General features: G+C 35.8%; 1 protein-coding gene across 3 annotated transcripts in view; it reads right to left on the bottom strand.

Moving 5' to 3' along the window:
- The window catches only part of PTAR1 (protein prenyltransferase alpha subunit repeat containing 1), a 50363-nt gene that overhangs the window by 15423 nt on the left and 17677 nt on the right, over nt 1–17263 (bottom strand). For 2 of the 3 annotated variants that reach the window (XM_012123470.5, XM_042243365.2), the window contains exons 3-5: nt 15348–15414; nt 7260–7364; nt 4920–5133 (exon numbers count right to left, since the gene is read on the bottom strand). In XM_012123470.5, coding sequence (XP_011978860.2) covers nt 4920–5133; nt 7260–7364; nt 15348–15414 — 386 coding nt within the window. Of the gene's footprint in view, nt 1–382; nt 4017–4919; nt 5134–7259; nt 7365–15347; nt 15415–17263 lie in introns of those variants that run through there. The other variant, XM_042243366.2, reaches the window with a different exon arrangement.

Below are 17263 nucleotides of genomic sequence, written 5' to 3'. Positions count from 1 at the left end.
TCACTTTTCACTTTTCTGCAATGGAGAAGGAAATGGCAATCCACTCCAGTGTTCTTGCCTGGAGAATCCCAGGGACGGGGGAGCCTGGTGGGCTGCCGTCTATGGGGTCGCACAGAGTCAGACACGACTGAAGCAACTTAGCAGCAGCAGCAGCATAGCAATATACAGAGTTCCTTATTTTTCCAACAACTTCTTAACTATTCTTGAAGCTTTATTAGAATTAATTTTTGAAGTTGAGAAAATATTCTGATTTTTAGTATAGTCACAGAGTTGTACAGCCACTGCTGCCGCTAAGTCACTTCAGTTGTGTCCGACTGTGCGACCCCATAGACGGCAGCCAACCAGACTCCTCCATCCCACTGCGGTCATCTAATTCTGATAGTTTCTTTTTTCTTTTATTGATGTATAATTGATTTATAATATTATATTAGTTTCAGGGGTACAAGATAGTGATTCAATATTTTTATAGACTATACTCCATTTAAAGTTACTATAAAATGGCTGTATTTCCCTGTGCCACACAATCTATCCTTGCAGCTTATTCATTTTACACATAGTAACTTTTACTGCCTAAATCTCCTACTCCTGTCTTGCTCCTCATCCCTTCCCTCTCCCTACTGGCAACCACTAGTTTGTTCTCTGTATCTGTGAATGTTTCTGTTAAATTCATTCATTTACTTTATAGAGTCCACATATAAGTGATAACATACAGTATTTCTTTTTCTCTGTCTGGCTTATTTCACTACGCATAATACCCTCTAAGACCGTCCATGTTGCTGCAAATGCCAGAATTTCATTCTTTTTTATCGCTGAGTAATATTTCATTATATATATTTATATACACTTATATATCAAACATATTTTATCCATTCACCTGTTGATGGAGACTTAGGAAGGTTTTGTAGCTTGGCTTCTGTAAATAATGCTGCTATGAACACTGGAGTGCATGTATCTTTTCAAATTAGTACTTTTGTTTTCTTCATATACATAACCAAGGTTGGAACTGCTAGATCATATGGTAGTTCTAGTTTTAATTTTCTGAGGAAATCTCATACTGTTTTCATTACTGTCTGTACCAATTTATATCCTTATCAACAGGGTACAAGGGTTTCCCTTTTTACTACAACTTTGTCAACACTTATTATTTTTGATGATAAATATTTTGACGACAGCCATTCTGAAAGGAGTGAGGTGATATCTCATTGTAATTTTGATTTGCCTATGTCATTATTATAATTTCAAAACATTTTCATCACCTTCAAAACAACCTCTATTCCTATTAGGAGTCCTCTAATTCCCCATTCCCCCCAGTCTCTGGCACCTACTAATCTGCTTTGCTTGTTCTGAATATGTCTCATAAACAGAATACTACTTCTAACAGTGTTTTCAACTGTGACTGTTTCCCTCCACGCCACCCTGAAAAAATAGATTATTTTAAAATTTATTTCAATATATGTCCACTGAAAAACACAAACATCATAGGGAACAAAAAAGAGAAAATTAAAACCTCTCATAATTCTATCCCATAGCACTAGTAAGTATTCTTTATTCTGTAATCTATTTTTTTCCTGACTAGAAAACACATGCTTATAGAAAATATAACAAAATATATCCATAATGGCACTGTGTTGGCGTGTATAAATATCTGTTGCACACTTATAATATGCCAGGTACTATTCAAAATACATTAAATATTATTCAATGCTAATAAAAAATTATTAGGCCCATCTCATATTTAGTTTTATATCCTTAACTTATAAATAATCTTAAAAATATAATTTCTAGTAGCAACAAAATATTCTACTTTGTGATGAACTGCAGTGAAATGCATTCCTTGTTATTAGACTGGTCCCAGTTTTTCACTATTATATACAGTATTTTTATATATCAAACTTCAATATTTAATATAATATCCAGTGTTTACTGATCACTTAGTATGAGCACTAGGGACAGCCACTTTATGTGGATTCTCCCACTTAATTTACATCACTCGAGGAGGGAGAATTGTCATCATCTCCAATTTACGGATGAGGAAACTGAGGTTAAAGACGCTAAGAACCCTTTTTAAGGCCATATAGCAAATTGCTAGTAGAGTTAGCATTCATATCATGCTTGTATGACCGGAGCCTTTAATCACTATATCATACTGCATCTCCCATTTTTTCTTTAGGATGAATGCCTAGAAGCAGAATTGCTACATTAGAGATAACACACATTTTAAAGTCTGGTAAATGCTGCTATGTTGCCCTTTGGTAAGATTTTTATCAATTTCTATAATGCTTGTCTTTATACCCTTCCTTTGTGGTTCATCTGGTAAAGAATCTGCCTGCAATGTAGGAGACCTGGGTTCGATCCTGGGGTTGGGAAGATCCACTGGAGAAGCAAAAGGCTACCCACTCCAGTATTCTGGCCTAGAGAATTCCATGGACTCTACAGTCCATGGGGTCGCAAAGAGTCAGATACAACTGAGTGAGTTTCACTTTCACTTTATACCCTTACCAAGCTAAATATGAGCACTTTAAAAAATCATTTTCAATTTTCTAAGTGAAAAAATGCTACTCATTTTATATGTATTTTTAAGCTGCTTTAGACTACTAACACTTTTGTGCTTACTTCCTCTAACAGACAAAGCACGGTAGGACATGATCTCCCTGTTGTTCAGTTGCTCAGTCATGTCCGACTCTCTGTGACCCCACGGACTGCAGCACACCAGGCTTCCTTGTCCTTCACCATCTCCCAGAGCTTACTCAAACTCATGTTCATTGAGACAGTGATGCCATCCAACCATCTCATCCTCTGTTGCCCTCTTCTCCTCCTGCCTTCAATCTTTCCCAGCATCAGGGTCTTTTCCCATCATCATGATCTCCTAGCTGGGCCCAACAGCTTGTAAGAACAGAAAGTGGATTTTGTAAAGTCAGCACCCTTCACTGAGAGTGAGAGACAGTGGCAGTGGTGATAGGAAAAGTGCTAAGACCCCCAAGGGCAGAAGAGGGCAGGCTGACAACATGCAAGCCTAGCAGCAGACCAGGGCAGATGAGTTGATACATGACTTATGAGCTATCATCTTTAACAACAGATGGTCGCAAGGAACCAAGAATTTCACCTTGGCCAGTGTTTCTGATTTATGGACTGCTACTTTAAAAGGTCCACATCAAGGCAAGAAAGTTTCCAAAGAGCTCTCAACTCATCTGGACTCTGTCTTCCTTTACCCACAACCTTCCCCTTCCCTCTCCCTACCTCCCACAGGACACCAAGTTGTATAGCTGAGATGACTGACTTTAAAGCACTCCACATCCCCTATACCCACCAGATAACTTGTATTCACTGCTCCAGGCCCCTGAGAATATAGCATCACTCCCTCTGGCAGCTGTTGTCAATGAGCCCAGTCAGGGGCTCATTTCTGTGCTCCCGCTGTGCCTGGAAAATTCCCTCAGTTTCTGCAAGTGTTACCCTGCTTTGTAACTGTCAGTATCTGTTTCAACTAGATTTTTCAATTTGTTGATAGTAAGCTTTTTGTCTTTATGCCATATCCAATGTATAGGACAGTGTCTGGTAACGAGAAAGTTTCACTACTTTTTTCATGAACGAATTGCAGAGTTGACCTAGCTGGCAGTCAAGTTTCACCTAAGCTTTCCATCTACGTGGGGCAGAGAAAGGAACTAAAATTCTGTGAGCCTCTACTAGGTGCCCAGTACTTTATACACATTAACACAAGTAATTTTCACAGCAATCCACTGAGGCAGGCAGCAGAGCCCTTATCTTATAGATGAAAACATTAAAGCCTTACTTTACACAAAGAGCTAACAGGGCCAGAATCTAAACCTGGGGTTAATGTGATTCTGTTGTTTCTCTTTCCATTCCATTAGGTGGCCATCCCTCCTGAAATACAAAGCCATGTAAGCTGCAAAGAATGCCTTCTCTTTCAGAATTGTTGGCTTACAATCCCTCAGAAGTGAAAGCTCTCCTATTTATTCTGGAGGAGTCTCTGGCTAGCACACAGAGAGAGGAGAGGGGACCTGAAAGGAGATACAGGAAGGGGTGGTAAGCAAAAATGGAGAATGCATCCCCATTAATCTGAAAGCACCATGTGAGACATTCTGACCCCTTTAAATTGTCTTAAGCCTGGGAAGCTTTTGGAAGAGTACTCTAGATTCTGAAGCACTGACACCATAAGAAGTGAAGAAAAAATAGAGAAGCCGTAGTATATAAGGAGTACAGGGATACCTGGCTCTCATTCTGATGAATAATAAATGACACAACTATGGCTGAGTCCAAGCCATTAAAATTCTCTGGAAACTTTCATCTCCTCATTTCTGAACTAAAAGGATCAGGCAGTGACAGTTCCCAACCTGGTTCTGCATCCAAACAACCAACCCCCTGAGCCTGTGAAAAATGCTGATCTTTAAATCCTACCCTCATTTCGATTCAGTAGATGTGGGGTAGGATGTAAGAAATGTCAGGTAATTTACAGACTCGGCCAAGTGTTAGAACACCTGGGTGAGATCTCCCTCTCCAGGAGAAGAGACTGTGAAAAGGTAGCCAGCTGAGCTAGCACATTAAGTCACATAACAAAAGGCTACCAAGAAAGAACAATTTCAATTGTATCAAGTTTAATAATCTCTTCCTGTTTCAGGGCAAAACGAGTCATACTCAGTCTTCCTTACTGCTTAAACCTTCTTTGTTCTACCAGTACACTAGCCTTAAAGAGTGCCAAAGCTGTTCGGGTGAGGAATGCAAACTTTTTTTAAACTGCCAGTTTCCCTCGAGGTATCAGTTGTTGCAATCCTCTCTGGGCTACTGGGCCATTAGTTCCTCCACTTCTCTCTTTAAAAGCTCCTCTGAGAAGGAACTACTGCATACTACCAGATGATTCACACGGCAGACAGAAGTGTGCCTAGGGACACACATTAACACCCTACCTTGGTGTCTAGCTTAGCCAGGTGCTGTAAAACCCAGATGCGATGAGACCAGGCATTATAGTTGCTTGGGTATCTCCCTGCTGCTTCACCACAGACCTCCATCTCTTCTCGTATTAGTTGCTGTGTCCTTTCTGCAGGAATTATTCCCAAGTTTCCTTTGGTCATAAAGGAAGGCAAGGAGGTTTCCTGAATTAGCTGTTGAAGCACCCATCGCCTGTTAAGGTAACATGTGGGCAAGAAATGAGTAAAGAAAATAAACCAGAGAGGAAAACAACCAGAGTTCTCTTTGTTCTCAATTTAATTTCTATTCATAGACAATGCAAAGTAATGGCCAGTATTCAAGGGTTTTTTTTTTGTGTGGGGGTGAGTTGTTTTTGTTTTTAATGATAATAATTTTAGCACCATGGATGTAGGCGGGGTAGGGGGGGTGTGGCGGGGGTGAGGATAAAGGACAAAGATTATAGAAAAAGCATTCTAAAATGTTAACATCTGTCAAAAAGAAAATGTCATCAATTTGGAAATGACAACTCCAAAACTTCATTTGGCCAGGAAATGTAAAGGCAACAGGAATGTGTGTGTGTATGTGTCTGATTGGTGGTACTGTGTGTATGGGAGGGGGTGATATTAATTAATGGCTGGTAAATACTCAAAAGAAGTACAGTCCACTTTTAATTACATGTGCATGCCTCACCCTTTGTGTGTTTGCAAAGAAGCAGCTGCATTAAGTTTTTATAAAGCAAAATTTCTATATTATAGCATAGAATCTTGAAGGAAAAAAATCAATATAATTAGTGAAACCATCAGGGAGGTTTTAAAATGTCTTCATCTATAATTTTCCCCTTATCTACTTAAGATTTTTATTTGCACACATTTAAATGAAAAGAACTCAAAAGTGCCTCTAGCCACTTACTGTCTTTAGTTTTTACAAATATTTTCTCATAAGAAAGCATTCTTTATAGATTAAAAATTTTCAAGCCAGGATATAGAAAATTGAGTAACAAAATTCATTTTTGTCATTTTCAAATAATGTTATTTTTAACAACCAAAACTTGCTTTATAAAATATCAGACAAGTCAATAAATCGATGGATGCATCTATGTTAATAATAACTCCCTTCCTCTACCATCACCCCTTTCCTAGTCTCTATACACATAATCATACACCTCTCTGTAGTCTGCTATCCCAATTTCTAATAGGCAGAAAGTACAACCAATGGTATCATTTGGAAGCAGCTGCTCTGCAATGCTCGGAGAAGGCAATGGCACCCCACTCTGGTACTCTTGCCTGGAAAATCCATGGACGGAGGAGCCTGGTGGGCTGCAGTCCATGGGGTCGCTAAGAGTAGGACACGACTGAGCGACTTCACTTTCACTTTTTACTTTCATGCACTGGAGAAGGAAATGGCAACCCACTCCAGTGTTCTTGCCTAGAGAATTCTAGGGATGGGGAAGCCTGGTGGGCTGCCGTCTATGGGGTCACACAGAGTAGGACACGACTGAAGTGACTTAGCAGCAGCAGCTCTGCAATGCTAGCCAAAGGCAAGGTTATAGTTAAGATACCTTAAACTGACTTTAAGATCCTAAAAATGCTCAGGATTTTATGAAAAGTTAAAAGTGGCTTAATAAACCAAGAACAGATTTATTCAGAGAATCTCCCCATTGACCCCAACCAGTAAGCCCAGACCATCTCATTTTAGTCAAAGATGTTATATGGGATCCAAGAGTAAAATGCTTCCAGATAGCCAGGATTTTGAAAAGAGTTCTTACATGCACTTTGATTATCTGCCTCAGCTGTTAACCTAAAAATATTCTTTGCATTTATGGTCTTAGCAACTTTAATTCAGTCTACACCCCATTCACCTCAGTTGCCTTTATTTGGTTAATTTTAATAACCATAACAACCACCACCACCATTTTTACCAGGAACACACCTGACTGAATGAAATCCAAGTTTAATTAAAACTCAAGTTGCTCATTATAGTTGAATATCTAAGGCAATTTCCATAACTGCTTCAGATAGTTAGTAATAACATAAAATTTACTAAGTATTTAACATATGCCGAGCACTGTGCTTGTGCTTACATGCATTACCTCAAGTAAAACTCAACCACTTAACTCTGAGATAGATGTTAATTATTATTCTCATTTTACAAATGATAAAACCAAAGCTTGAAGAGATGAACTAATCTCTAGGTATCACCTAAGCAGAAAGTAGGCTTGAATGTAGATATAATTTGACTTCATAATTCAGTAATCAGTATGTGACCTGCTTCATATTCTGTGTTTTTCTTCCTCCAGCCATTCTAAGCCCTAAGAATTCTGTGGTGTAAATTAACCACACCTGTGAATCCACGTTTCTGGACTCTTCGGAAACTTAGTTAAGGCCAGTTTTCCCAGATGTAAGTCCTTAATTGGATTTAAAGTACCTGAGAGGATCAGCTCTTTTCTGTAAAAGAAAAATAAAAAGAACTATTATTTTATCTTTCTACACAAACAAACTGCATGACTATTAATATAACTTCATTGTAAAGCAAATTTCCAAGAATTAAAAAAATAAAACTCTCTTAAATGTTACACACAGTAATCAAGAATGTATTCCCATAATCTTGAAATAAATTAAAAAACAGAAATGGAAGCTCCTAAATCAGCAGTGGAACTTTAGTCGTCTATTTGGTAGAGGGCAAAGGAGTTTTCTGGCTTGTATCATTTACAAAACTTATAAGGCCTGACATCAGTATATGTAGGGCAGATTCAATACTAATCAAGAATTATTCTAGCTGCCTAAGTAGGACTCGATATGGTCTTGTTCATTACCAAAAACCACACATACAAAAACAAACACATTGGATTGAGATGTAAGGAAAAAAAAAAAATCATTCATTCAATAGCCATCCTAACAAACTGTGTTTATTTTTGAATTTTTCCCTTCTACCTTTCCTCATATGCATCTATATTTTAACATGTGATTTTATATTCTGCTCTTATATCTTGAGAATTATTTCCACAGTTCTTTACAATCTTTAAACATTTTAAATGGTCACATAGTTTTTGTTCAGTAGCTATCTGATAATTTAACAACCCTTCCCCCTATAATTAGACATTTCGGGTTGCTTTCAAGTTTTTGCTATTCTAAAGGCATTCTGAAACAAAAACCTCTGTGCTTATAACTTCATTTGTACTACTACTTAGGATAAGTTTCCAAAAGACATTACCAGGAGAAATACTTGAATGGCTCCTGATACACTAGACCATTTCTTTTTGAAATATAAACAAAAGTAAAAGGAATATGAACTTTTTGTTATTTTAAAACTGTTCAAAGCTTCAGTGCAATTATAAAGTATGTCATGAAAGAGAGCTTCACCTATTTCTCATGTTAATATAAGTTTAGATTGAATTTCTCAGGTTTTTGATAATAAGCTCTGATATTACTGATTACACTCCGATTTTTCAATTTACCTATTGTTTTATAATAAAATTAGGTCATTTGCTAGTGTTCATTAATCTTACAATGTCTTTCCTGTGGTAGGGGCTCATAATTTATTTTAGAGATGTTAATCTCAACAAAACCAGAGCCCAGACCATATATCTCACCTACTTAATGGACTTAGTTCCTAAATACCACAATACATTTCCTTCCCAACAGATTCTTATTTGATAAGGAAAAGAACTTCCTTTTAAATGAAAACACTAAATAATGATAATAAATACCTGCATTTTACACTCAATTTTATTTCAGGTCAGTAACTTAACTCTGTAAAATAGTTTGAAGTGATACCAAGGTGGCTACTTTAAAAAATGATTTATGATTCATTGACTATTTTTCTTTCAAGGTACAGGAAATCTATGTCATCAAAGGAATATTTATTGCAACAGCCAGTTACTTTTTATAGTTCTAGATCTTTTTCTTTTGAAATATGTAATGTTTTATTCAAAGGCAAAATACTACTCTATGTAAGTAAAATTGTTTAATATTTTGTAGGTGCACTGTTTCTGAAAATAGTGTCCCTAACTGCAATATCATCATCATTTGGAACTTAAGCCTCGCCCCAGGCACACTGAATCAAAAAGTCCAGTGGGGCAAAGCAATGTGTTTTAACCAGTCCTCCAGGGCACCCTTGAGTTTAAAAAGCACTGCTGCTGTAGCTGCTAAGTTGCTTCTGTAGACAATTTACTATATTAAGCCAAATTTCCATTTACTAAATTTAAACCTCTCCTTACTTACAACTGCCTACCTATATTCCCATACATGTCTATGTGTGTTTGTGTTAGTCACTCAATCATGTCCGACTCTGCGACACCATGGAATTCTCCAGGCAAGAATACTGGAGTGGGTAGCCATTCCCTTCTCCAGGGGATCTTCCCAACCAAGGGACTGAACCTGGGCAGGCAGATTCTTTACCATCTGAGCTACCAGGGAAGCCCATATATATTTATACATAAGAGGAAATAAAATTTTCTTCAGAAAAGAGGAAATTACCCTACAACTGAATCTTTATAAAGTTTCTTAAATAAGGGCCATCTCTTAATCTCTTTATTTTGAACAACAAAGTTATACTTGTAAAGATATCTTAGTCTGAAACAACCTCAATCAATGGTATAGATAGATGCTTAAAAAGACTGCCTGGTAGAATCGTTAAAAAAGGAAGGAAATTTTTACCATCAATTTAAGAAACATTCCTAGGAGAAGGAATGAACATTGTAGGTGCTGGATTGTTATAAACAAGTTTTTTAAAAGACCACATTAAAAAGAAATAATGTAATTGGTTTAAGTTATAGCTATCAGCAATCACATAACCTAGAGATCCAACAAAAAACACCTACTTTAATGTATTCAAGTAGGAATATAGCTTGAGATAAAATTTCCAGTCACATGTGAATTTGGAAAGTATTGCATCTGGAACAACTTAAATGTAAGTAAACACAATATGCTCTGGAAAATTGTGCTGTGTTGTGCTTAGTTGCCCAGTCGTGTCCAACTCTTTGCGACCCCATGGACTGCAGCCCCCCAGGCTCTTCTGTCTGTGGGGATTCACCAGGCAATAATACTGGAGTGGGTTGCCATGCCCTCCTCCAGGGGATCTTCCCAACCCAGGGATCAAACCCAGGTCTCCTGTACTGCAAGTGGATTCTTTACCATCTGAGCCACCAGGGAAGCCCAGAAAACTGTGCTAGATAACTCAAAAAAATAGTTCTCATGATGACAAAGTCGCTCATGTTAATAAGCCATGTGAAAAGATTGAATTAAACTAAGGAGATATGTAAATAGGAAAATGAAGAATTTATAAATTAAAATATTTCATGTTAACATGATAAAGGTGTGTAATTAAATTGAAAAATTAAATATCCTAAGAAGTTAGTTAAGTTTACCTTAAAGTTTACAAACTGTTATTAGCATATTTCTTCTAAGTTTATCTTATTTTATAAAGTTTTAATATTTTCTCTCCCTTCTCAAACTATTAGGGGTTCTCTCTGCTGTCACTCTAATCAAAATTTGTAGGAAACCAGGGGCCATGTGTATTATGTCCATGGCTAAATCTCCACTGGTTAGCCCAGTACTTGGTATACAGTAAATACTGACTAAACATATGCCACCTTTTTTTCACTCTTTAATCTTAAGTTATTGTGTGAAATAATAATGATGATAATAATAAAAGTCATCCTCATAAAAACTACCACTTATTGAACACTTCTCCTGAATCAGGCACAGTGTTAAGTGATTTACATATATTTTCTACTTTAATTCTCACAAAAATCCCATATTATGTTGAATAATATGAAATTGCCAGCTTCAGTTTTCCTAAAAAATAAACCTTTTATTTAGAATTGCTTTAAATTTACAGAGAAGTTTTTAAGAATGATAAAGAGAATTTCTGGATGTCCTGTACCCAGTTTCTATTACTAACATTTTATATTATTATGATACAACTGTCACGACTGATGAACCATCACTTATAAATTAGTATTGGAAGTCCATACTTTATTTAGAATTGCTTCATTTTTACCAAATGTCCTTTTTTTAAATTCCAGGGTCCCATTAGGATATCACATTATATTTGGTTGTTATATCTCTGCAGGCTCCTCTTGGTCCCTGAGCTCCATCTTGTTTTTGATGGCCCTGACAATTTTGAAGAATACTGATCAGGTATTTTATATATTTTTTTCAGGGTTAGATTATGGTTGTGGGTTTTGAGGGGACCACAGAGGTAAAGTGCTATCTTCATTATTTTTTATCAGGGGTATGTAATATCAGCATGACTTGTCATTGTTGATGTTGACCTTGAATATCTGGCTTAGGTAGCATATGATAGATTTTTCCACTCTACTTTTTGGGAAAAGGTTATACTTTAAGGAGTAGGGAGATATGCTCCATTTCCCTGAGGGAAGTTATCTAGATAAATTATTTGGAATCCTTCAGTACTGAAGAGTTGTCTATTATCTGTTTATTCAAGCATTTATTTATATCAGCATGGATTTATGAATATTGATTTTATACTTTGTAATAATCCATTATTACATTATTTTATTGCTCAAATTGTTTCAGCTTTGGCCAGCAAAAGCACTGCCTTACCTTCTGGCTCTCTTAAGATGTTCCAGCCTCATCTGGTACATTTCCTGACCTGGTCCTAGAATTAGTCAGTCCTCTAAGAAGCCCAGTTCCTTTTATTAGAGAATGGTGTTAGTAACCAGGATCTGGACATTTGGACTTAATCATTTCTAACCTACAAAAAGGATGATTTCATATGGTGCAGCCCAAAGTTACCTCAGTTTTACAGATAAGGAAACTGAAGCTGGGGGAGATTCAGTAACTTGCTCAAGGTCTCCAAGCTACAAGTATCTGAATAAAACATCAAATTTGCACAAAGCTACCAATTAAAATAGGCTGAGGAAAGACTATGAATCATTGGAGCCTGGACACCAGCTCTTCTAGTTGCTCAAGGATGTTTTGCTTACTCTGTGTTCATAGACTGAAGGAAAAATAGGACATTATTATGAAGTCAACCTCTTTTGTCAATTAATTCACCAATTTTCAAAGCAAATTCAAAGCAAAAAAAGAAAAAAAAATACTAATCATTTTTTTCTAGCACCAGCCAGATTTTTAAACTATATGCATCATATACTGTAATTACAGATCAGCTCAAAAACTTATTCTTGCCTGTATTTTTTCCCTAAGACTGCAACAACTACTGATGTGTTATACAATCTTTTAGCTGTTTATAAAATACAGCCAAAAATCATTCAATGCTTCCCAAAGTTATGCCAGGAGAAATGTACCAACAATCAGACATAAAATGCTGAGTATTTCATTTCTGAGACCTTATAGGGTTAGATCAGTTTATTTTCAAAGCTGTTCGTTTTTTGCTCAAAATATACTCATGACTCTGACTCTGTACGTCAATCTTACTAATATAAATTAAAATTTACTAGAAGGCAATGGCACCCCGCTCCAGTCCTCTTGCCTGGAAAATCGCATGGACAGGGGAGCCTGGTAGGCTGCAGTCCATGGGGTCGCTAAGAGTCAGACACGACTGAGCAACTTCACTTTCACTTTTCTCTTTCATGCATTGGAGAAGGAAATGGCAACCCACTCCAGTATTCCTGCCTGGAGAATATTGGGGACAGGGGAGCCTGGTGGGGTGCCGTCTATGGGGTCGCACAGAGTCGGACATGACTGAAGCAACTTAGCAGCAGCAGCAGAACACATATCTACAATGGATTTTTTAAAAAATCATGATTTCCTTCCTACTCATCTAGCACAAAACTTACTATATCACCTTACTAGAAAAGCTTCAAGATTAACAGATATTAACATCATTAAAGATAGATTTATGGAGCAACTTCCCTTCATAACACTAAACCACACACAATCAAAACACAGACCAAAAGAATCACACAAAAAGAAAAAACACCTTATTCAGATCTTTTATTTCAAAGATATGAAAGCTAAAACTCCTGAGAAGTTAAAGTCTTGTCAAAATCAACTGCTTGCTAGTTAACTGATGAACTAGGACTAAGATCCATGTATCTAAGAACTAGGTTCTTTACCACCAAACTGCCCTATGAATATACAATGAATTTTTATGTGTTTGTGTATATATATTATGCTAATAAAAATCCTCTCTTGTGGGAGGATTTTCGATTCCTCTGTAATGATGAGGAATATGTGAACATAAAAATGGTACTTCCACTTCTCTATTACACTCATTCTTTTTCAATGAATTTAATTATTTTCAGTGCCAAGTCTGCAAACTAAGTTATCTGTTATATACCAGGCACTGGAGTGTTAGAGGCTAGGGAAATTAAAAAAAAAAAGAAGACATTGTCTCTACCCTCAAGAAAACTCTCAGTTTTAAGTTTATAGTACTTTCCTAAAAGTGTCCTTTGTTGATTCTTCCTCATCTCTCAAACTTTAGAACAGGGCTGTCCAACAGAAATATAATGTGAGTCATACATGTGAGCCATATATGTGATTTAAAATTTTTTAACAGCTACATTAAAAACAAGTATAAAGTAAAATTTTATTTTATCAATACATTTAAAATATTATAATTTCAACATATAATCAATATAAAATTATTACTAAAAAAGATATTTTATTTTGGGGGGTTACTTAGTCCTCAAAATCTGATGTGTAGTTTACACTTACAGCACTTCTCAATGGAGACTAGTCATATCCCAAAGGCTCGATAGCCACACGTGGCCAGAGGCTACTATATTGAACTGTGCAGCTCTAGAAACCTGTAGTGTCCCAATGTTTAGTCTTTGTCTGGTTCTTTTCTAATATCTATACCCACTACTGGTATCTCAAACAATCTCAAGGCTTTAACTATGATACATTTTCCAGTGATTCCCAAATTATATCTGGCCTAGAACTCTCACCTGAAATTTACAGTCACACACAGCTACTTGAACACAAACCTAACATGTCCCAAACTGAACTCTTGACTTCCAACCAGCACACACCCCTCTGCTCTTCTCCGAAATATCTCCATTCCAGTAAATAGCTACTTCAACCTTTCAGCTGCTCAGGCCAAAAACCAGAGTCAAGATTGACCCTCTTCATTCTCTCACATTAAATGTATCATCTGTGTCTAGGACATAACATAGTAGTTAATCAATAAATATTTGATGAACAAATGTTGTCAAGTATTGTGTGGATTAAATGAGATAATGTATAAAGTTGTAGTATGGTCCCTGGAATAGAGAAGCCACTCATAAACATTTAGTCTACTCCCTTACTTGGAGTTTCCCATAAAAGAAAATAAGAATTCTAAAATCAGTAAATTTTTTAAAACTTCTAATACATTCCATCCTCGCTTACTCTTTAAATATCTGATTATTAGTCAAAAGAAAAAAAGTCAAGAGGTTACCTAAATTTAATAAAATGAAGTTGCTCAGTCGTGTCTGACTCTTTGCGACCCCATGGACTGTAGCCTACCAGGCTCCTTCATCCATGGGATTCTCCAGGCAAGAATACTGGAGTGGGGTGCCATTTCCTTCTCCAGGGGATCTTCCCGATCCAGGGATCGAACCCAGGTCTCCCACATTGCAGGCAGATGCTTTAACCTCTCAGCCACCAGGAATTTAATAAAACCAGCTACAAATATAAAATTCAGTAGGTATTATAAAACACTAACGTGGAATTAAAATTCACAGAAAAAGCATTCTTTAAGTCATCTTTAAAAATAAAAAGCTATAATCTATGGCTTTTTCCTACAAGAAAATTCTAAATGAATTCACAATGTTCAATAGGACTTTACTTTTATTTATCTATAATTTGTATCCTGCTTTCTTGTAAGAAAACTTGTGTTAGTCTAAAGAACCACCAATTTTTAAAAATCATACACACTGTTTAACCAAAAATTTCAAAAAATAAACCTGGTCTGAATTTTAATATTTCTATAATGTATTCTGTGTTTAAAGCTACAACAATCAGAATTAAAGAACTTAAGACACTCATAAAATGCGGTCCTCTCGAAAATAGTGGAGAGATGTCAAATGATCTGCCCACAGGGGGCACAATGTGACTAACCTACCAGTTTGTGACCTTTAAAGCTTACCTTTACACATTCCATTGCACTGCCATGCTTCTCAAATACACTAACCAACAGTCTATAATCCAAACAATTATACTGATTCCCTCTACCCCCACTAAAAAAAAAGGAAGTTAAAAGCATGTATCAAATGGTATACTGTAATTCAACATGAAAATTTATATTTTCATGAATTTGAGGGAGAATAGACATAAACATGCAAAAAGGAGCAAAGTGTATATTAGAATTGTTATGGAGATATTATAAAGAAGAAATAAGTGTAAGATGCCATGAGCACGTGATTTAAATTTCACTTTTCAAAATGCTAACAATTCCTGGTCTTATATGTCTTCAGAAATTTCAACAATTTCATTTTATCACTGATGAGAATGACGTACCTTACGTTCCACGCAGTGGTAAAGTCTGGATTTAGAAGTAGCAGGGTGCATGTGACATCTATCAATTCTAAAATAAAGAGAAGTCATATTAAAAACAAATAGTCCAATCCTTGAAGATGTGACTTCTCTTTCTTTTAAAGTCCTCTTTATTATATATATATATATATGTCTCACATTATACTTATATTTCATGTCACAGTGATTTTAATGATAACCTTTTTCTAAGCTGTCAAAGATATGAAGATTATCCTCAGGTACAAAGATATGAAGATATTCTTCTACTTATAATAAGTGTAACTTTTTAAAAGTTGACACTGAAACAACTTTACAATATGTCTACAAAGAATAATCAAACTAACCTATTCATTCTATTAGTAGTTTTGGTACAAAAAAAGAAACAGAATTTCTATACCACTATTCATTTAATTTCACAAATATTTCAAGAATTAACTCTGTGCAAATTTTTAAAAGGGAAAAAGAATCATATATAGTTCAACTTAGTTAACAGTTCGTTTACATTCCCCTGCAAAATTCTTCTTTTTCACACACATTTTTACATAGTTATAGCACTGGTAAACTCACAGTTTGTTCTACATTTTTCACTCAACATCATTACTTATGCGTTCTCCTACACTGCTACAGTATACATTTTTAGTGAAGCCACTCAGTCGCGTCTGACTCTCTATGACCCCATGGACTATATTTATAGCCCACCAGGCTCCTCTGTCCACGGGATTCTCCAGGCAGGAATACTGGAGTGGGGCTGTCATGTCCTTCTCCAGGGGATCTTCCCGACTCAGGGATCGAACCCGGGTCTCCCGCATTGTGGGCAGATGCTTTACCCTCTGAGCCACCAGGGAAGCCCAATACATTTTTAACTGCATAACAATTCTTCTATCATTTATCTTATTCTTTAGGCTGTTTCCTGTTTTCTTTTTACTTTTATGGATAGTATTATCACAAACATTTTAAGCACACTTTTTGTCTCACAGATTCGTTTCTTTGGATATATTTCCAGGAGTAGAACTGCTATGTCGAACAATATAAATATCAATATGGCTCCTAATAAGCATTTCCAAATTGTTCTCCAAATGAACTATATCTGTTTATATCGCCAAGAGTAACATTAATATAGCTGTGTCCCTATGACTCTGATTTATACAATTATATTTTAAAAAATGAATGTGGCAGGTAAAAAAAACACTACACTTTTTGTTTTAATCTAATCTTTAATTATAATTATTAATATGAACATATTTTCATTTTGTTTACTATTTTCTATTTTCATTGTATAAATAGTCTATTCATATTCATTATGTATCTATCATGGTCTTAAATAACCTTCATAAGCCTATATTTAATGACACAAAGTCAATAATATTTAGACATATCTTCATTTTAGTAAAAACTGAAAATGAGAATTTTAGGATAAGATGATCAAGCTAGGCATAATACTAAATACAATAACCTCTAGCAAGCTCATATTATATGCTAAGTAAATAAAATAATAAAACTGTTATAATTATTTAGAATTATTGTGTACCAAGTAAATTATTATTTATTCACATTATTTCATTTAATTCTCACAATCATAACCCAAGATACCTTTATTTCACCTTACAGATAGGGAAACTGACATTTAGAGAGTTTAAGCAATTTCCCCAGAGTCAATTAGTATGTGGCAATGTCTGTATCTGACTGCTTTTAATAACTGCAACTGAAATGTTTGTCTACAATAAATAATTGGGACATTCTCAGTGTTTGAATAAAAGAGAAAATTTAAAAATCTAAGAGTAAATACACATAAACACATTCCTATTGTCATTTTAAAATATGTTAGTGGACGCTAAAATCAGTTATTCTATTCTCAATCATCTTAGTAAAAGATTAACATTTATTGTTAGCAATGTGGGAGA

This window comes from Ovis aries, chromosome 2 (assembly GCF_016772045.2).
Source record: "Ovis aries strain OAR_USU_Benz2616 breed Rambouillet chromosome 2, ARS-UI_Ramb_v3.0, whole genome shotgun sequence".
Classification (NCBI taxonomy): Eukaryota; Metazoa; Chordata; class Mammalia; order Artiodactyla; family Bovidae; genus Ovis; species Ovis aries.
The sequence above is the reverse complement of the archived record's forward strand: the minus strand, read 5'-3'. Positions and strand labels throughout refer to the sequence as shown.